General features: G+C 42.1%; 2 protein-coding genes across 11 annotated transcripts in view; both read left to right on the forward strand.

Annotated features, from left to right (window-relative positions):
• The window catches only part of cep350 (centrosomal protein 350), a 36,275-nt gene extending 26,127 nt beyond the window's left edge, over window positions 1-10,148 (forward strand). For 6 of the 9 annotated variants that reach the window (XM_078946406.1, XM_078946407.1, XM_020702772.3 and 3 more), the window contains 11 exons: window positions 38-294; window positions 863-1,059; window positions 1,233-1,353; window positions 1,786-1,946; window positions 2,052-2,173; window positions 2,259-2,308; window positions 2,398-4,040; window positions 4,484-4,987; window positions 6,215-6,361; window positions 6,665-6,787; window positions 7,922-10,148. In XM_078946406.1, the coding sequence (XP_078802532.1) occupies window positions 38-294; window positions 863-1,059; window positions 1,233-1,353; window positions 1,786-1,946; window positions 2,052-2,173; window positions 2,259-2,308; window positions 2,398-4,040; window positions 4,484-4,987; window positions 6,215-6,361; window positions 6,665-6,787; window positions 7,922-8,092 (3,496 nt within the window). In that variant the 3' untranslated portion in view covers window positions 8,093-10,148. Of the gene's footprint in view, window positions 1-37; window positions 295-862; window positions 1,060-1,232; window positions 1,354-1,785; window positions 1,947-2,051; window positions 2,174-2,258; window positions 2,309-2,397; window positions 4,041-4,481; window positions 4,988-6,214; window positions 6,362-6,664; window positions 6,788-7,921 lie in introns of those variants that run through there. The other 3 variants (XM_020702773.3, XM_078946408.1, XM_078946410.1) reach the window with 2 other exon arrangements.
• Window positions 10,149-10,790: 642 nt separating this feature from the next.
• Window positions 10,791-20,989, forward strand: part of qsox1 (quiescin Q6 sulfhydryl oxidase 1) — a 33,406-nt gene continuing 23,207 nt past the window's right edge. Inside the window, exons 1-6 of one of the 2 annotated variants that reach the window (XM_004068376.5) lie at window positions 10,791-11,750; window positions 12,964-13,064; window positions 14,191-14,239; window positions 15,572-15,674; window positions 16,375-16,465; window positions 16,574-16,719. In XM_004068376.5, coding sequence (XP_004068424.1) covers window positions 11,477-11,750; window positions 12,964-13,064; window positions 14,191-14,239; window positions 15,572-15,674; window positions 16,375-16,465; window positions 16,574-16,719 — 764 coding nt within the window. In that variant the 5' untranslated portion in view covers window positions 10,791-11,476. The remainder of the gene's footprint in view (window positions 11,751-12,963; window positions 13,065-14,190; window positions 14,240-15,571; window positions 15,675-16,374; window positions 16,466-16,573; window positions 16,720-20,989) is intronic. The other variant, XM_011474572.4, reaches the window with a different exon arrangement.

Below are 20,989 nucleotides of genomic sequence, written 5' to 3' on the forward strand. Positions count from 1 at the left end.
TATATTTTATGTTTGTTTTGCTCGTCCACATCTGCAGATTCTTGACCAAGCGAGAGCAGCAGCTGATGCAAAGGCGTCACCATGCCGAAGAGCTGCTGCAGTGGAAACAGAGGTTGGACCAGGAGGAGGCAGAGGTCCGAAGGATGGAGAAAGAAGCGCTGGCGGTTTGGGAACAGAAGCGACTTTTGGAAAAAGATCTGAAGAAGTCAGAGGTTGAAGAAGAGGAAATCCCTGAAACCGCTTCTCAGCCTGATTCCCCCCAAGGCCCAGAGCCTCAAACTGATGTTCATAAAGGTGAGGCAGAGGAATCATCTACATTGAGTGAAGCTGCTACATACATGTAGTTTCATTAAAGTTATAGGTTTATTTGATCAGCACTTATGTATGTTTGCCGTTCTTTTGATCGTATTTTATTGGCACATGTTAAGTTAAAAACCTTCATGGGCCCCATGGCAGTCCATAAAGCTTTTGTGCATCGTCATGTGTCTCACATGGGGGAACAGGTCTTTTATTAAAGCGTCAACATACCTGCACCAACTTCAAATCTATCCGTTTCTTCTAAGGTTTTTGCTGCATGTCAAACAAAAAGGCACAACATTTCAGATTTCAAAAAAATGGTATAGTTTCTGTAAAGCCCTCAAAGTAAAGTCCCCTCATTGTGCTACTTATAAGAACAGTGACAAATAATGCAACTACAAGCAAATCCCACAAAGATAAAGAAAAGCTTGTTTTGGAGGGTTTTTATTCTTAAAAAGTGAGATTTCAAGAAAATGATTAAAGCTTACAGTTTAGACTTAGACGATAATTGTTCATTTAATAAACCCAAATGTCAGCAAACATGGATTTTGTTGATATTTTCCAGGATTTAACAGGGAAGGAGACAGTTCAACAACAGTTGACTCCATAGTACACACAGAGGGAACGTGGACCCAGAAACCAGGAAGTCCGTCTTCAACGTTTCCTGTTTCAGACCTAAAAACACCTTTGACCTCAGCGCAGAGCAGCCCTGCAAATGACTCACAAGACTTCACCTCAGCCTCACGTCTTCATAGTAGACAGGTATGGCTTTTTGTTGAGTTTCATTGGTCCACCTGCTCATTTCTGACTCTACCTTTTTCATAACCCGACAACTCGCTGCGTTTGTTTTCTGAGCAAGCTCTCTGTCCTGAAGGCCGCTCACAGAAGTCATCTTGTTTTTTCTTCTCGTTCTTCCTCCTGTTTGATCGCTGTAGTCTTCCCCACACAAAGGCTGCCACAGCCCTGCTGCTTCTCCTACAATCACTCCACGTCTCCCCCAGACAGCCAGTGAGGTTTTCACTCAGCCCCCTGACTCCTCCAGGCCCACTCAGTCTGGTGAGTCCCCCTTCAAGACCACATCCACAGTTTGGAAAAGCTGAGCGTAAAGCTTTTATAGTTTGACTTTGGTATTGGTGCAACATGGCAGTCAGCATCATAGACTCACTGCATCATGTTGTGAGACACAGAACAGTTCATGGATCCAAACCGGCCTCAGGTGGTCCTTTGAGACATAAACACTTGATAAAGTGAATATTTTCTGCTGCTTTGGTATTGGAGCAGTACATGTTTGAATGCATGATTCTCCCAAACTCTGAACTTTGTTCATTATGTTTAGATAGGTTTATTTTACACCAGAACAAGTAAAGAAATGTAAAGTAATCTTCAAAGTAATGTGTTTTTCAAGGGTTAAATGTAGGATTAGTGGATCATAAATGTAGTGTTTGTTTATGGCTCTAACTGCGAGGCTTCGTCCATATTTTCCTATAGACAACATTTCCGACCAGAGCGACATCGAGAGCCGGATCAAAGCCCTGAAGGAGGAGCTCAGAAAACAAAAGCTTATGGCCTTCCAGCTGAAGAAAGAGCAGAAGAAACGTCACATAGAACGGCTGAAGGCAGAGGAAGCAAGTTTGTTAAAACAACTAGAGGTAAATGTGTTTAAACGCTTTGGGTTACTATTTCCAGTGTCTCTCTAACAGATACTCAAAATCCAGAATGAATGTTTTAACTGTGAATTTCTAAATTCCTATTAGACTTACAACAACTTCATTGAGAAAACAAAGGCAGAACTAAGCAAAGAGTCTGATTCAACCCCTGAGATCAAAGATTCAAACTCCAATTTAGAGGCATCATCTGCTAAACCACCTTCCTGCAGGTAAAGAAAAGATGATAGACGTTTAATCTGACAAATATTAAAAGAAAAAAACACAAATGACTAAATCTAAATTCTTCCATTTTAGGCCAGAAACGGGCAAAAGCTCTGAAGGAATCAATGAATCAGAAGATCACAGTAAGATTTTTAATAGTTTTTCAGATTGTCCATTAATTATTCTGTTTCTATCTGTCATCTAATTGCTAATTTGTCCTCTGTCATGTTAGACACTTTTCATGAGGAAGATGGTCACAGCTCTCCGTCGGTGGAGGAAGACTTGTCTGTGGAGGAACGAGCAGCCTCTCCTGCGCAGCCTGACCGGCCTACAACGCCAAAGAGGCAGCAGTCCGAGGAACCGGCCTCTGATGTTCAGGAAGAGCTGGAATTCAGTTCCAGACCTGACCATGAACTTTCTCAACAGTTGTTCAGACTCAGTCAGGAAGAGGAACGTGGTTCTCCAGAGAAGTTTCCTACAGCGGATCAAGTCTGCTCTTCCATGAAGGGAGAAGAAAGCCCTCCTGAAACCATTGTCACGCCGGAACAAAGTCAACCAACGAAACGCAATGAGACTTCTGAACAGGTTTCAACTGTTTCTGCTTCTGTTCAGCATCCCTCATCTGCAGATGATCTCAAACCCGTCTCTGTCACCTTTTCAAAGAGGAGCGAGTCTTTGAAGGATGCCGAGGCTTCGTCCAGAGCAGACGGCTATCACGACGACTTTGAGTCGGCCGGTACTTCGGCCAGGGATTCTCCGTCTGGAATCCAGGGATCAAGCAAAGACTCCACGAATGACAGTCAAGACAGTGTTGGAGAGGAGGAAATATTCGAGGAGCTGAGTCAGCATCCTCTTGAGAGTGAAGACAGTCACTCGTCTGGAAGATTGCTAGACATTTACCAGGGAAAGCACGGTCCAAGTCAGGAGACAAAAAGTGTCAATTCTAGCCATGCCCCGCCCATTTCTCCTCAGCAGACCCCTGCTGTCAGCGCCGGAGATGGAATGCCAAGTTTTAACATTGGAGATCGGGTTCTTGTTGGTGGCGTTCAGCCTGGAACTCTACGCTTCAAAGGGCCGACCAGTTTTGCTAATGGTTTTTGGGCGGGCGTGGAGTTAGAGCAGCCTGAAGGGAGCAACAACGGCACATACGACGGGGTGGTATATTTTGAATGCAAGGACCGCCACGGGATCTTTGCTCCTCCAGACAAAATCACGCACTTCCCCAACAAGTTTGAGCCCTACAACGATGCAACAGAGGACGAAGACTCATTCTCTGGAGATTTCTCCAATGAAGGGGACCAGAAAAACAAAACAAGCGCAGACTCTTCTGAAAGACCAGGACACCCCAAAAGTGAAAATGCTCCATCTGTTTGTGAAGACGCTGGATGTGAAAATAAGAAGAAACGTTCCCACCTCACTTCACCGCACACTGATGAGGCGGGTCGTCCGGTCTCTAATGGCAACACTGCAGACATCATTCTGGACTTCCAGGATCCATCCCATCCTCTCATCGTCTCAGATGTAGATAAAGCAGAGCAGATAAAGGAGGCAGACCGTAAAACCAGAAACCTGTTTGAGAACAGAGATGTCTCCCAGACGGGAATAAAAAACCATCAGCAGGTCAGCAGAGATCAGCAGGGGAAACAGGCGGTGGACACGTTTGCAGATGAGCTGCTCAAAGATTTCCTGGAACGCACCGTCGAGCAGTTTTCTGAAATCAAAAAGGTTAAAGAGCAGAAGATCATCGCTGCTAACCAGATGCACGACGACAATAAGGAGGAAGGAAAACGGACGGTTGAACAAAAAGATGGTCTGCCCTTCTTTCTACCCGCTGAGCAGGAAGAACTTTCCTCTCCAGAACTCTGGAACAAATCTGTAAGTCAGTCTGTCTTATTTGGTTTTTCTCTAACAACCTTTTGAAATGCATTTATTCTGTTTGATAATGCATAAACACCCACAAGTCATCAATAACTTAGAAAGATTCAGACGTGTATCAGTGATTATTTGTTTTAACGGGGAACACAGTTTTAGTTGTTTTTGTGACATGTTGAACCAAAGTCCAACCTGATGTTGACTGACTATTGATGGCATTTTTTGCCTGTAATTCGTACTATTTTAAACATCAGAAAGGAAGGTAATGCTATTCTGGACAGGAATCTTAGTTATATTGAATTTTTGCAACTTTTATTTTTCAAGGAATCAATTTACACATACATGATTTGCATAATGCTCTTGTGTGGGGACTACAAATAAATGTGAAATGTGCAATGGAAGAGAAGAACTGCAATCCTGTTTTCTGTTCGGTTTGGCAACGACAGGAGAGCCCGGTGTTGGGAGCCAGCGGTCAGGAGGAGCTCGCCAAGCGGCTGGCAGAGCTGGAGCTGAGCCGGGAGCTGCTGGAAGACCAAGGTGATGACCAGGACTGGTTTGACGAGGACTTCGGCCTCAGCTCACGCAGAAAGCAGATCCTTAAAGAAAAAGAAGAAGCTGCAAATCTAGGAGGTGAACTTCCCTCATCAGCGGGGCCAGCCATGGGGACCACGCCATCAGTGGGCGGGGAGGGGAAAACTCCTCTACGACCCGAGCTGCCCCCGCCTCCAAAACTCCCTGAGCAGCCTGCGATGGTTGTTCCCCACTCAGTCTCTGAGGTGGGGAAAATGGTCCACGCCGCCACACGAGAGATTTGGGAGGCTTGCGGCCTGGGAAAAGGCGGAGCGCTGCTCGATTCCCAGACGCCAATCCCAACGCCTTCCCTGGAGTATCTCAGTGATGAGTCATGCAAGCAGGAGCAAGAGGCCGTCTCCATCCGGAGCTACAAACAGGTGAGAAGGGAAAGAAAAACCAGAATCATGCAGCCACATCAAACTACTTCACATCAGCTGCACTTTGGAGATCCTCCCTTCCCCCCCTGACCCCCTGCTCTCTGGCTTTGGGGGCCCCCTGTGACGGTCCTGCTGGCCCTGGCCTGGGGGGCGGTTGTTCTCTATCTGCTACCGTGTGGGTGTTGGGGGGGGTTCTGGCTGCTGTTGTGGCGGGGGTCTTGGTGTGGGGCTGGCTGGACAGTCTCCCTCCTTCCTTTTACATCCCATCATCCACCTTAGAAGAACAGAAACACGCCAGCGCAGGTGCTAGCTCACCTTTGCACAAACAGTTAGCGTGACTGACTGCAGTGTTTCACATGTGTTGGTCTGAAGGCGTGTGTGAGCATCAGTTGTGTTGTGTACATGTTTGTATGTGAACATTGTTGGAGCCAACAGGTATGTTTATAACATGTGAGTGTGTGTGTGGACAGGCCCCGCCCCTTTTAGATTTGTATTACTTCTGAACCTGACAGTAGTGATTATGACCATCCAGCAACTTGTTGGTCTATGCTGCTTCATGGTCCTACCCCCCCCCCCCCTTCTATAATCACCCCCCCCCCCCCCTTTTTCTTTCCTCCTTTTCTTTTTCCGTTCCGTCCAACAACAAAAAAATGTTACAAACATAATTAATATAAATGAAGTTTGGCCTAGATTACAAAAGGAGTTTATTCAAACATACCTCTGGTGTGTCAGAAGAGTCATAACTCGTGTTGTAACAGTAAAATCTTTCAGCTCTGATCTGTTTGCTCAGCTGTTGGAGGACAAGTTAAGAAAAGAAAAGAAATCCTTCCTTTTTATGTCTGTTTCAGCCTTTCATGCCATTTAAAAAAATAATCTTTAGCTATTTATTTATAGTGCTAAATGCACTATGATGGTCTTTATGTGATATAAACAAGAAAGCATTGCTAATGCTGCAGAAACGTCTATTAAAGGTTTATTTTTCAAAAGATGCTTTGTTACATTAAAGTTATTTAATGGCATTAAGTAAAAATATTTGTTATTATTCGTGTGTAATTGAATCAAGTTGGGTTTATAGCCCAACCTGCTTAAGTCTCATGAATGTAATATCTGCTTTAAAGCCAGCAGCTTTTCTTTAAAACGTGTGAACATCAAACTCGGGTTCTCTTGTTAAAAAGTCAAACTTTCTGTGTTTTTTCCTCGTGCAGTAACATGTTTGTTTTCCTCCAGGCGGTGTTTGACCTGACATGGGAGATAATCCAGCAGATTTATGCCAAAGATCCCGTTACCGATCAGCCTCAGTGGGTCAAACCTCGCCAGTTCAAGTCTTCCTCCATTTACCAAGTTAAGACGTCTGGAGACGTCAACAAAATCCAGGTAGTTCTGATGGAGACACGCCTGTTTTTAACACATTAAACCAACTTCTTTGACTTAGTTCTTCCTAAAAATATTGTTAATATTTGTATTGTTTTTCTTAAAATGTATCAGTTTGCCTGCACTAATAAATGTTCTTGTGTGTGTTTTGTGATATATTTTCTATTATTATTACAGTATAGAATTTCCTATTTTGTGAGTTTTCTTTGTTAGTTCAGTTATATGTTTGCATTCAATTAGTTTTTACATAAAATACTCTGACTAATCCATTTTCTTCTTCTGTTGTTTTCCATTTAAATCTTACAGGAATTTGTCACAGCAGAAATACTGAAACTGTTTGGTCTGAAGCAAGACCAGAACCAGAAGACGGACTGGCAGAAGATGCTGAAGTTTGGCAGGAAGAAGCGGGACCGAGTCGATCAAATACTGGTACGTTCTGGGTCTCCGAGGGTCTTCTCCTGGTGGGACATCCCTCCAGTCACTCCAAGGTGTGATCATGATGATCTGATCTTCTTTGATCCGTTTCAAAGCGTTCCCACTGCCCTTTTAGTTAAGATCAGGCCCTTTAAAGCCATCAGTTCAAAAACCTGTGTGGTTTTCTGGACAGAAATTCTGCAAAGCAGCAGGAGTTCACTTGAAATTTAGCTCTGAGTCGTGGGTGGGTCCTTGGCGAGGAGCAACCCCGCCCCTCTTTCCCTTCCTCTTGCTTGCAGAGCTCTGTTTACACCCCCTCCCACTAGGTTGCAGCCCCCCACACCCCCAACTTAACATTACCAGTGTAACCAAAGAGTCGCGCACTACTGGAGTCGTCCAGTTCTGATCCAGATTCCAGCTCAGACCAGGAAAACAAAGACGTTCATGGATCTGTTGGTCTGACAGTGGATGATCAGAAAGGGGCGGAGCTTGGAGCTGGTGGCTATTCATCGTATTTTCTACGTCACAAATACCCTTTTTTTTAAAAACAACATTCCCTATGATTTGAATAAATAATCGGAAATGCATTTTTAAGCTTTGATATATTTATATGTGCCATCCATCATCAGAAAACATGTTAATAGCACTTTTTTCATCTTTAACGGATTTGAACCGCCCCCAGTCTTTCAGCCCAGGGAAGACCCTACCAGGGGTATTTCAGTCAGCACAACCCTCAGGATCCCTCAAACCCCACCACCACTCCGAGGTGTCAAAGTAAAGAACAAAGTCCCATTATCTTTTATATTTGTTCTCAGCATTTGACCCCTCCCCTGGGGGAGCGCTGAGCTGCAGACACAGCCGCGCTTGGGAGCCATTTGGTGGTTTGACCCCCCCCAATCCAACCCCTTAATACTGAGTGTCAAGCAGGGAGGCATTTTTATAGTCTATGGTATGACTTGGACTGGATTTGAACTGGGGACCTTCCAGTCACAGGGCGGACACTCTACCACAGCTTTTTGGGAGGGCATCTAACAATTCAATGTAAAGTAGGAGGTAATCTTTCACAAAAACAGTGTGAAGTTATGATTCTCTGTGGCTCCCAAAGAATCTAGAAACACTGATGGTTTTTTCTTTGAATTTGTGTTTCAGGTTCAGGAGCTTCAGGAAGAGGAAGCTCAGTGGGTCAACTACGATGAAGACGAGCTGTCTGTCAAGATGCAGCTGGCTGACTCCATCTTTGATGCTCTGCTGAAGGACACTGCAGAAACCTTCACGCGGATCTTTGAGAAGAGGCCCGCCGTGGTGTCCGGGTCCACGTGAAGCAGAACCTCTGGCTCCGTGTGGGCAGAAGCTAATAAACCTCAGACCAGCCTTTCTGAACCACCGGAACCGGTCCTTTTGGAACCACCAGCTGGAGGAGCTGGGAATGATGGGATGTACTGAGCCGTTTGAATTGTAATGTCCATGAATGCTGCTAAGCTCGTTGTTCTGTCGTGGATTTGGCGTCCACATCCGCTGATTGGCCACTTTTCTCTGAAATCTTTAAAAAAAGACTCAAATTGTAACAGATGAAGAATTCTATAGTGCAATCTGTGATTTGCTAGCAAAGCTAACAAGTGACTTTTGTGTTAGTTGTTATTTATAACCGTTGGATTGATTGGTGGGGGGGTGACTCTCAGGATAGTTTGGCTTTAGCATCAGTATTCTCTCACATTTTCTAGCCTTTTAGGAGCACGTTGGAGAACTCTGTGCCCATAAAGCCTCCAGACCCGGCAGACCAGACTGCACTAGAGCTCCAGAAAACACACATTTATAGACCGGTTTGCCTTTAAATGATTGATCCTGAGGAAACGCGTTATTACAGTAGAACATTCAGATCACAAAGGAATTTATTGGAACATTTTCCAAATATCTAAGCACAAAATGTGACTTAGGCAATATCATGAAATGCACAAACCAGAAAGACACCCGGAGGAGTTTGTGTGTTCAGAGACTTTTGGTCCCGCTGGACGTTCACCATCTGTGTTTGTCAAAAATACTCTCAAATTATTTAACTTGTAGGACGGTTTTAGGAGCAGTAATTCTGGGTTTTATGCAAACCTGCAATCTTTGTAGTTGTTGTTAATCTCTACAAATCCGGCAGAATCTGATCACTTCTGAATGTTTTTGAAGCACATGGAGGTCTTGAAGCGTTTTCTGGAACGCATGACTGTGATTGGCTGGATGTCTCTCCACCAGGACGGCACTGGAATGCTGGCTTTTAGTGCTCCTTCTCCCACATGGACCAGCAGCTGCAGGTCTGTGGAGCTCCATGCTGCCCCTCCGCCTGCTGCTGTGGTGCGTCCGGCTCTCTCAGCGAGTCCAAGCGCCCCTTCTGGTGTTGGGATCCAGACCCCAGGGGCCGACGCTCTCCTTCTTCCATTCAAGTGCCTCCTATCCAAGTTTGTTGATGTTCTGACATCATCTGGACCTGTTTGGATGTCCTATGTTTTTGTAAATGATCTTCCTCACGCCTGCTCCTCTTCTTCACCGTCTGCTCCTTCTTCCATTTCTGCCTTATTTCCTTTTTTTGAATCATAGTCGTTTTTTATAACCTACATTTCTGTTTATGTTCCTGCTTTGTGTTAATCAGAGCAAATACAGTTCTGGTATTTTCCCCTCTGGGTTTGTGAACATCCGACTCCTCCATTGTAGGTTTTCTAACAGAACCGGATCCGAGCTTCGCATCAGGTCCCACAGAGAACTGATTTAGTCCAGAACCACGGAGCTCCATTCTGACTGTTGGGGCTGAAGTGACCTTAAACTGTTTTTTTTTTCCATCTCGTTCTCCTGGTTTCTGTTCAGCCTGCTCACTAAATGTCAAACGGTGATGGCAGCATCTTCAAAGGCAAATGTAGGTTTTCCTGTTCCTCTTAACTATGCAGTTCCTGCTCATTCTGGGTGTTTTTGTGGATGGACCGAACGGCTGTGACCGGCTGGACTCAAAGCTGGGATGGAATTGCCCCCATTTAACTCTTAGGTCTTTTTTTCCCCCACATGAACTGGAGCAGCGGCTCCTAAACTCCAACCAGAGTAGAAAGTTTTTACAAAGCAGACAGAGAATATTTATCACAGGAACCTCGTCAGGCTGGATTTCCTTCCCGACCCTCTCAAATGTTGATGAATATTTATAATGATCTCTGGTGGGGGTGGGGGGGGGCGTGTACAATTCCTTTATTGCTGTAAATATACTGTTTTTCCTATTTGACCCACTGTTACCGTCACCAGATGTGGCTGTTGAAATGAAAACACTGTTTACTTTGCAAATATGTACATAGTATATATTTGTTAACTGAATGAAATTTGAAACTGTAAATAAATAAAGGATGATGGATGACGTTCCTGATGTTCGTTCTTCTTTACGTGTTTCAGAAGAGACTTCACCTCTGCTGCTTCCTGCAAAAGGATGGCAATTCACTTTAAAACGACTGTTTAGAATGGATTTAGAAGTCATCGTACATGCATTGTTTTAGGAAATGTGAGCCTTTATTTGGCCACAATTTTTTGAAGTAGTAATAGTTTTACTTTAATATAGTTGCTTACCTTTTTTCCCAAATAAAATAATGAACATAACAGAACTTTTTTCTTCTCCTTACAGCTGTTCATGGGACTGAAGAGCTGAACTATATTTCAAGTTAAGTCGTTTTTTTACTGGTCACATGGCTTAAATCTAATCCATCATTATTACATTTAATAAGAATGTTTGGTCACTGCAGTGGGCAGCCCTGCTGAGGTTATGCTAGAATCAATTGGGTGCATTTGGATGATATTAATCTTAGTATACTTAAAGTACATTTCCCTTTTTAATTCTGTCTCTTTTAGGCACAATTGTTTTAGAAAGTAAGTTTAAAAATAATTTAACTTTATGGCCTCTAAAAAGAAAAAGTTTAAAAAGAGGGTAGTCTTTTTCATGTCCTGTAGCCTAATCTGCTAGTAGACATTTTACAAAGCAAATCATTTGGCAGCATAAATTGTTCTTTGGTGTATCAGATATTCACACACACAGACATATGTGTGTGTGAATCAGTATGACAATTAATAACCAGATCAGGAATCTACTTTCTAAGACTGATGCTAAAAACTCATCCATGCATTTGTTACGTCGAGGCTGGATTACTGTAACTCCTTGTTAGCAGCGTGTCCTAAGAGTTCCTTAAGAAGTCTCCAGCTTGTTCAGAACGCAGCAGCTAGATTGTTATCTGGAACTAGCAGAAGAGATCACATCACTCCTGTGTTAGTTTCACTTCACTGGCCTCTCACCTCACATTGGTGAGAGGAAAGACGATTTTTTTTTTATACTTTTAAAATAAATGTATTATAACTTGTTTTTGGTTTGTGGGGGCTTTTATCAGGAGAACCGGAGAGTCCAACTGCGCCCCTGACTGGACTGGAACTCCAAAGTGGGTTTATTTCCTCATCTGTCACATCTGTCACCTCCAGAGGGGCATTTGTTCCAGCGCAGCTGGAGACACCGGCGTCCCGTTTACGCGTCATTCCACGTTTTTACGCACTGTCAGATGTGCGCAAAGATGAGCGGTTGTGGAGAGTTTGGACGTTTCCGCTGCTGTTCAGCTCACCGGGGGGAGGGCCTATGAAGGGGGGGGGGGGGGTAGAGTTGTGTCAAGTGTTTGACAGGGAGCGGCGGCAGCAGCTCAGAGCGGGAAGATGGCGCGGCGCTGCAGCCGTGCCACGTCTCAGCAAAGTCCTGTAAGGAGACCAACCGCTGCAGCGATCCTGATGTGTTTCTGTCTGCTTCCTTCCGCGGCGCAGGCCGGACTCTACACCGCCTCTGACCAGATCACGCTGCTGACGCGGGACAACGTGGAGTCGGTGTTGGTGAACTCCACAGCTGCGGCGGTGGTGGAGTTTTACGCGTCGTGGTGTGGCCACTGCATCTCCTTTTCTCCGGTCTACAAAAGCCTGGCCAGGGACATCTCAGGTTAGTGTGAACCGGGACGGTCATGGAGTCACGTGGCTGTAGAACTGCTGCGTAAACAAGGACTCACATTATTGATCCAACTTTCAGCTAACTTCCCTGCCGTGCGTCAAAGGAAACTTGCAAACTGTGCGCTTGGAAATGTGCAGGAGCGCGTCCTTCTCTTACTTTAGTTCATTTATTCACATGACTTTTTAGCAAAAGTTATCCTTTAAAAATTAAATAATTTCAGTTTGATTCAAAATGTTACTTAAACTAAGGGGTTTTCCTCAAAAACTCCATAACAGACGCAAAAAGCAGCAGATCCTCCTGAAGCTTTTGCACCTGCACCCAAGAAACTTTCCCTCCTTCTTCATATTATCAAACTGACATTTGTTAAAAACCCTTTAACTGCCGCTCAACCAAACGACAGGACTGCAGGTTGTGCTCCCCCAGGGCAATTCGCAGCAAAAACCATTAAAAATGGATTTTGTCTTGGTTGGGTTGTTAAGGGGTCATTACATAAGTTCTACAGGTGATTTTTAATATGATTTCTATCTTCAGAACCAGGGTAGCTGCTTCTAAAAGAAGAAATGTTTGTGACTATTGATTGATTATTTAGTTGAAGAAAAGTCAAATTCTCTCAAAAACACAGATTTCTGTTTAGCATTGGTGGAGGCAGCAACCTGCTTCTCTGTTAATCTGTTAATTAGGGCGTATGATTGAATTAGACTCTTTCTTTCACTGAGTTCAGAGTTTGGCATCACATGTTCACATGTTTACGTAACCCCCTCCACCAAAAAGAATGTAACAGATCAGAGAGAGTAAATATAATGAGGAGAATGGTCAGGGGCAAAGATTGTGAGGCTGACCGTCCTTGTAGAGCTTTGGGTCGCTCGCATTCTGTCAACACTAGACGCTGACTATTTAGAAGGATTTTAGGGGTCACGGAAGGTTAATCTTCCGCTACATTAGAAAAACTCTGCAGAGCATCATTTCCCATAAGTCATCATTTGAATTTGTGATTGTCAGCTGCAACCTTTTTTTGTTCAGATTAAAGTTTTCATTTTGTAAATGAAACGGCGTCTCTGAGAGGTGGATGGGACGAGTCGACCCTTACTGTTTTTCTAACTCACATGCAGTCCTAACACAACGAGGGGCTCCATCCGGGGTCAACAGACGGTACAGTCAATATTTACCCAGCTCTTTTGCCCTCTGTTCCATGCCCCCCCCTCAGAGTGGAGGCCTGCAGTGTCACTGGCAGCTGTAGACTGTGCTGCAGAGGAGAACAGGAAGATCTGCGTTGACTACAAAATCCGAGGATTTCCCAGCATCAAGGTATCGCAGCGCTTAGGATGTGGCGTCTGCATATGAATGGAGAAACAGATTGTTCAAGCAAATTTGGCTCAAACTTTGGCCTTAAGAAGGATTTCTGAGTTGAAACAGACGGCTGACATGGACCAAGAATACGGCTGCTGCAGCAAAACAACAGCAGAAAGGATTGAACATCTTGTCTAAAGTGCAAAATTTGATTTGATTCATTAGTTTGTTTCCAGCTTTGATTGTAGACAATACAACAAAAATCACATGTGTGTCAATCTTACTACAGAAATAATGAAATGAATTGATTAAAAAATGCAAAATACAAAGAAAAAATAACAAATATGTAATCTGAAAATGCCCGTGTAATAATGACTTAAAATCATAAATAGAGATTACTGCAGTGATGCAAACACACTTTGGTCACATTAGATTCTTTGAAAATGATTAATAACTGAAATCAAAAGAGTTTAGTAGATATTTGAACATATGGCACAGTTGAAATAACAGGTGCAAACATGCCGAAAACTCAAAACCAAAGAAAGGACACGGCATAGAAATAGAAATAAGAATAGTCAAAACACAAAAGTCAAGTGACGGACAGGCCTACAAACAGAAATGTGTTCAAATGAATGCTATGTGAATTCAAGTCAATGTAAATACAGATCATTTTTAAATTATTTTCATTTAATAACTTATTACTTCACAACTATTTTTATTTTATACCTAATAAAATGTTAACTTTTTATAAACGTTTGAACGTATAAAATTAAAAAAGCTTCTCCTAGATGATCTGTGAAATTCAGTTAAAGTTTCCGTACTGCGTAGAAAATGTCTGTTTCCTAAAGCAGCAGGGCGGTCAGATTTGGCGTGGGGGCGGCAGCGTCCCTCCGTCAGACATCTACATTTACAGCAGATCTGATTCCTCAGTGGTGGAGCGTTCGAGGCTCGGCCCCCGCTAGGCGAACAAAGAGCTCCTTCTCTGTGAACTCACAATGAGGCTTTAACATCTGCGGCTCGTTTTGAACCGGGGGGGATTTGGAGGTCGCCGGGGGTTTAGTGGAAAGCTGCCCCCACCTGAAACTTTACGCAGCTTCATATGAGTCTCATGGTGATGTGACGCCACTTCTGGTTTCTCTTCCAGTTCTTCCGTGCATTTTCCAAAGAGGATTCCTATGGAACCAACTATTTAGGTACGGCCACACAAGCAGAGGCCCTAAAGAGCCTCCAGCACACTTCATCTTTATGTGAAGGGCTTTCTCCAGATTCTATAGGAGTTGAAGAAAAAATGTGTATTTTTTATTGACTTAAAGACCCACCCCAATAAAAATGCTGTTTTTTGTGTTTTTAAGATGTTTTTGTAGCATTTTTCTGATTTAGGAGGAAATATTTAAAAAAAATTCAGATTAAAAATGCAATTTCTGAGTCTTTCTTTATTCAAATTGTTGTTAATCAGGAGCAGAAGAAAGCAATCATGTATAAAAAAAGATTGTAGTCGTGGCGTAGAAACTACAGTGGGCGGGGCAAAAGCTCCCTGCTGCGCTCCGTTCCGCTCATCCACTAGTAGACGAATACATTTTTGTGTTTAAACATAAGAAAACTGAAGTTTTCTTGCTGATCTTTTTTGCTAGACTTTGAGTTCAACCTTTGACCAACAGATTCCCTTTTATTCTTAACGTTTTCTTTAGTGCCAGATAGATTTTGGAGACAACGTTCCAGATCTCTGTTAAGAGTCTCCAAATGTTCATGTTTGGAGTTCTCAGGTATTGAATCAGTGCAAACTTTAAGATTTTCAAAAACCTTTAGATCCTTAAAACAGCGATGTGGACGTTTGTTGTAAATAAGGACTTTGCTCCAACTGTTAAGCACGGCGGTGGTGAAGTGATGATTGGTTTGGTTTTGGTGCAAAATAACACACATTTAGCATTTATTTAGTGAGGCATAAATTCCTGTGAATAGTGAAGTTTATTACAGAAAACATACTGGTCTGAAGGGATCAAATGTCGTGTTTAAAAAGATTTTAATCAACATTTGTGCTTTTAAAGACAGCAGTTCACTTTCTTTCACCGAATTTCATTTTATTTAAAATAATTTTTGCTTTTTGGTTAACATCTCAATTTGCCTGGAAAGTTTAGATTCAAGATAAAAGATTAAACTTCAGAGATTTTAAAATCTGATCTTTTTTAAACTTGTTTTATTTACATTACATACAGTAAAGAACAATAAAATGTACATCAATTTTTACAAAAAAAAACAAAGAAAAAACCCAGGGGAATTACTACAAACAAAATATTATTGATCAAAGCTGAGATAGATGACGAGTACTGATTGCTTTTTTGTTGGTACTGGCAGTAAAAATGTGTAAATAGTGTCTAATTTGAGCATTTAACTAAAAGAAACCTCAGGTTTTATTACTACAGTTGTGTTTTTTACTGCCCAACAGTAGAAAAAAATCATGAAACTAAACATTAGAAAAGATTTTGAGCTAATATACCAGATTTGCATTTGTGATTGCTTCTCGTCAGGCTTTCCCCGTGACATCTCTGGCCTTCGCCACGCCATCATAGACAGTTTGGAGACCCACGGGGAGCCTTGGCCCCCCTCCTGCCCCCCGCTGGAGCCTATTAGGTGAAACCTGAGAGAAATCAATTGTTTTATTCTTACTTGTTTTTGTGCTTGCAGTAAACTGAGTTTGGTAAAGAAGAAGATTTTTTGGAAAGAAATTCTAATATTTGTTTAAAGTTTGCACATAAAAATGAAAATAGACAGTAAAAGCTTAAATAATAGCTCAAAGTTTGCAAACTGTTTTTCTTCCTTTAGTATTTTTTGTCACTACCAGGCCACCGTCCTCTGCCCACATTGTACACTGCAGGTTTGACAGGAAGTTTTTTCTACCAGGAAAGGGATTTTAAGTAATAATAATAATAATAAAAGGATAAAAGATAATAAAAGGATTCTATGTAAGAGTTTACTGTGCACAAAAATATTTTGCCTTTAAAAAATATACTTGTTTTAAACATTTATTAAATCAGAATTCGTTTCATTTTGGTGACATTTGTTTTAAAAGGTCTTTACCTCTCAGCCTGGACTCAAATTCCACCCATATTTCAAGGCTAACATAAACTTTTAGTAGCTTAAAAAGATATCAATAATATTAATAAAAGTTTAACTTTTATGTGTTAAATTTAGTGCTTGATCATTTTCATTTTCTTGTTGGCACATTTTATATGAAAATTTCCTCTATTAAAAGAAAAGTTTCTAAAAGTCCTATAAAACGTTTTTTTGTGTATATGTGTGTTTATATTTAGATTTTTTAACTGTTTTGCAGCCCAGCAGAAGTTGACGTCTTTTTTGGGACCAACCCTGTTCAATATCTGGCTTTGATTTTCGAGGAGTCCAGGTCTTACGTCGGGCGGGAGGTGTGGATTTTTTATTTTATTCTCCAAAATAATAAAAAATATATATAATCCCAAATCAACAAAGACATGTAGATTTGCTACCAACCATGGTTCCTGTGTGCCGCTCAGGTGATCCTGGACCTGCTGCAGTTTGAGAACATCACAGTGAGGAGAGTTCTGAGCTCAGAGGTCAGCCTGGTCACCAAACTGGGCGTGACCGAGTTCCCGTCCTGTTACCTCTACTATCCTGATGGACAGTTCTCCAGACTCCAAGTGTAAGTATTTAGGCAGTCTTCATCATCCAGAAGTATGTCATTAGCTTTTGAAATGCCAATAAAAATACATTTTTTCTATAAAAATAATTAGAATAGGAAGATGATTTTTTATTACAGGGCTGCAATAAGTACCGTAGCTCAGGCTTTGATGTTTCTGAACGGCACTCATTGCTAAAACGTGTCAGCATTTGGGTATTTTTTAGCTCATGAGTGTAACATAGTAAACCTGCTCCTGCTGCTGGATCATCGTGTAACACAACAGCTGCCTCATGCACTGAGATGAGCTGACATCCTCCAAAAGATTTCCTGAAGTCCAAACTGAGCATCCTAGAATTCATCCACTAGAATCCACCTTAGAACGACGGGGTTCTGGTTCCGCTCCTGGTGTCAGGAGTGTCTTTGTGCTCATCCCTACTGTCCAACACAGGGTTAGGGTTTTCAGAATCTTTCCTTCTCACATGATTTGATGCACATTTCAACACATTTGATACGTTAAACCTTATAGCAATACCATACAGTCCAATTCTGTTGCCTAGATGGATACAATCTAGATATTTATCATCCAGTTGGCATTTGAAACTATATATAAAAATGCCTTTTAGCACAGATACTCTGTTTTATTCTAACTGGCATTTTTAATTATAAATCTAAAACAGCTTCAAACATTAAAACCTGACATTTTGGGTCTACTAGACTGTTTTGTTCTTTGTGGTTAAATACAAGTGTGTCATTTTAATTTATTGAGGTATTTTCTGCAGTGCTCTGAAAACAAAATAAACGGTTTTTCATATGTTTAGTGCACAAAGACGCATCATCCTTCACTGTGACAGTAGTAGGTTCAGACATAATCATAGACAGAATCCTTCACTCCACACAACAGGAAGATAAAAAGATGGAAGGGTCAGCCGTGATGCAGAAGTAGAGCGGTTGACCTCTGATCAGAAGACAGCAGCTTTGGTTCTCACTTGGTGAGTGTTCAAGTGTCCTTGAGCAAGACACTGAACGCCTGAAAACGATGCACTTCTTGGTCGTTTTTATACCTTTTAATCAACAAAATGTGGTTTGTATCAGAGGTTTCCAACCGATACTGCTGTTCTTCCCAGTGCTCGATTGATTTCTCAACGCAAATTTGTATCTTTGACATGTCAGGAATGGATGGATTAGCATTTTCTCGGTTTGTGTCCGGTAAACATCGGTAAACATCTGTAATGATCCGTCAGGGATCTGTTAGGGATTGAGCCAGATTCCAAATTCCCTCACTGCTCCCTGCTAACCCCTAAAAGACGATAGGGGTCTTTTATCCTGTGAGGGAAGTCAGACACAACGCCCACTCCTTTGTTTTTATTCATAACCATTTCTGTCCCCCATTTTCCAAAGTAAAAACCGGATCAATGAGATCCACTCTGTTCTGATCAGGAAAATCTGGATGATTCATAGAAAATAATATGCCGGTACATACATTTTCTTTGTGACAAATCGTTTTAACACATGCAGCTGCTGAGCATCAATGCGCAATAGTTTTTACAGAGAATTCTGGGAAATTTCTGGGTTACTGAATTTTGGAATGTAGATCCAAATTCCTCCACTACTCACTACTCAGTGCATAATATTGTGCGTTCAGCATCTTCCAAACTTCCAAACATCTTCCAAATATAGATCACAATGCATTGCGTTTGAATAATTTTTCACGTGAAATTTGTTTATTTGCATTTACTTTTTATAAACCATCCAAAGTCTCATCATCAGAACACAGTCTTCTTTCTCTTTCGGCTTTTCCCATCAGGGGTCGCCACAGCGAATCATCGTTTTCCACCTCATCAGAACACAGTGGATTCATAAAATGTTCCTTTGTATTTGTTGTTCTTACCACAGAAAAGGGGTGACGTCACCCCGAAAAATGACAACTCTCCATATAATAATAATAATAATAACAATAATGAATGTTATTTATATGGCACCTTTCCAAAACAATGATAAAATTCACTCACCAGAATGAAACATAACAGAAAATGCATGTATATATAGTGCACTATAGTGTAGTTAGTGAAGATATTCAGATACAAACATTGTCCTCAGTAACCGACAACGTTAAGCAAAGGCAACCTGCAGCAACTAACAAACCAAAATGTTGCTGTTGAATCCTCAACTTAATATAAAAACACAATTTCTGCAGGAGTTAAGAGAAAATCCACTAAAGGCTCAAAGGCTGAAAAGACACTTTTGAAAAGCATGCACCGCTCTGGTAAATACAGACGATCTGCGCATCTCAAACTTGTTCCAGTCCTAATTTTCATGCAGTTAGCTCTGAGTTTCACACACACTGAGTGGTTCCTGTTGTTGGACATGCAACAGCTTTGCTTTCTGCAGGAAGCTTTGTCTTCTGCTCATTATCTGCGCTCCATTCATGAGAATACTTTTAAACATCTGGCCTCTTAATGGGATCAGAGCATTGGAATTGCTCCCATTATTCACCATCATAAAGCGCCGCTGATCGTTCCTCGCCCTGCAAATTCATCTGCTGTTTATGCCTCTTTGTTTTGCTGTTTCAATAACTTGGCATGCAGAGAGGACTCCTTTTAGTTGACAAATGCAAAAAGGAAATGATTTATCGCTGATTTATTTATTCACCCTCCATCTCTCCTCTTCCAACCCCCCTCATCTCCATCACTGTACAGAAGGAGGTTTTTTAATTTCTTGCATGAAAACAATGCCATTGCTTTTCTGGCTTCACCTGCCAAACAAACCCCCAGCCGCTCACCGCGACAGATGGCCCCCCATCATAACTGAATGTCTGATTGATCCGAGGAGAGCCGAGTGTGTCGTTCTCCTGTGTGTGTGTTAGAGAGCGAGCACGCACAAGCCCCCACGCATTCGTCATGCATGTAATGTTTGGTGGTCCCAGGCGACTGCATTCCCCCTCAGCCCGCCCGCTGGCCCCGGGGATCACTGGATGAATGGCTTTCCCTCCACATCTGTACACTCCCACCCGACACGGAGGTGTAATTGAGTCCCTGGCTGGTGTGAGTGAGCGTCGGCCGGGGGTATCTATCCTCCTTATTACCATCCCGCCCGAGTTTTACGGCGCTCCCTCACTGTCCGTAACGAGGGGAGAAAGCAAATGAGTGGAGGAAGTGAGGGGTGGAGGGTGGGGAGCACATTAATGGCTCAGGTTGCAGATGGGGGGTTATCACATGGCTAAATGATCATCAGTCCCTCCCTCCATCATCATCTCCTCGGGGTTTGGAATGTGTTACGGTAAGAGAACGACGTCTTTGACCCTGAAGCAGTTCAGGCCGAAAATCCTTTAATGACAGAAGTCCTGAAACAAACAGGTTGAAAGAGAAAAAAACACAGGCAGACCTGCGAATACGAGGTTTTATAGAGGAAACAAATGTAGAAAATGGGTTTCTAAGCTTATGGATTCATGCAGGAATGAGACGCCGTCAGGGTTTGCAGCGCATAAATATTAAGAAATACTGTTTAAACAGACTTCATCGAAGCCACATTTTTGACCACAAAAAAGCAAATACCAACAACACACAACTAATAACCTCAATGAAATATGAATTTAAAGTGGTTTTGAACATAAAAACTGCATGGGACTGCATGATGCAGTGGAGATTGACAGATTAAAAAGGTCTGCCGTGGTGGAGAAGTGTATTAAAATATGAAGATTTAAAAATACAAGGAAGAATGGTCTATTAGACTAAACTATTGGATCTTAACAATCAAATATCCAACTCTTGACTCTTCACTGGTACAGTTTCCATTTTTTATTTTTGTAACTTTCTTTTTGTAAAGTTCTGTGACGATCTAAAACAGCGGCGGCGGTTTCTGTCACACACCATCACCTTCGTTTAGTTTTTGGATTAATCTAGTTCTAAAGGATTGTTCTTTTTTCCTGTGAAAATAAATTCATTTGAATCACATTTCAGCAGCACCATATTGATTGAATAAATCTGGACTGGTTTTCTTTTTTATAGCCGCATCTTAAAGTAACCCTAAAAATATGAATACAATTTTTTATGACAACCATTGATAAAAAATGTATATAGTAAAAAGTAAAAGCACTGATGGTGTGTTTTACTGTTTATTGTTTTGTTTTGCTTTTATTTGGTGTTTTTATGACACTGGGGGGGGGGGTATTCCAGAAAGCAGGTTATGCTAGCTCCCATGGTAAGTTTGAGGCTAAGGAAGTGGATAACCTCAGCTTTCAGTTGCAGAAATGGAGGTATGATTCAGGGTAGGTCAAGTTACCATAGCAACTCAT

The sequence above is a fragment of the Oryzias latipes genome, chromosome 4, assembly GCF_053564925.1.
Source record: "Oryzias latipes strain Hd-rR chromosome 4, Olatipes_Hd-rR_3.1".
Classification (NCBI taxonomy): Eukaryota; Metazoa; Chordata; class Actinopteri; order Beloniformes; family Adrianichthyidae; genus Oryzias; species Oryzias latipes.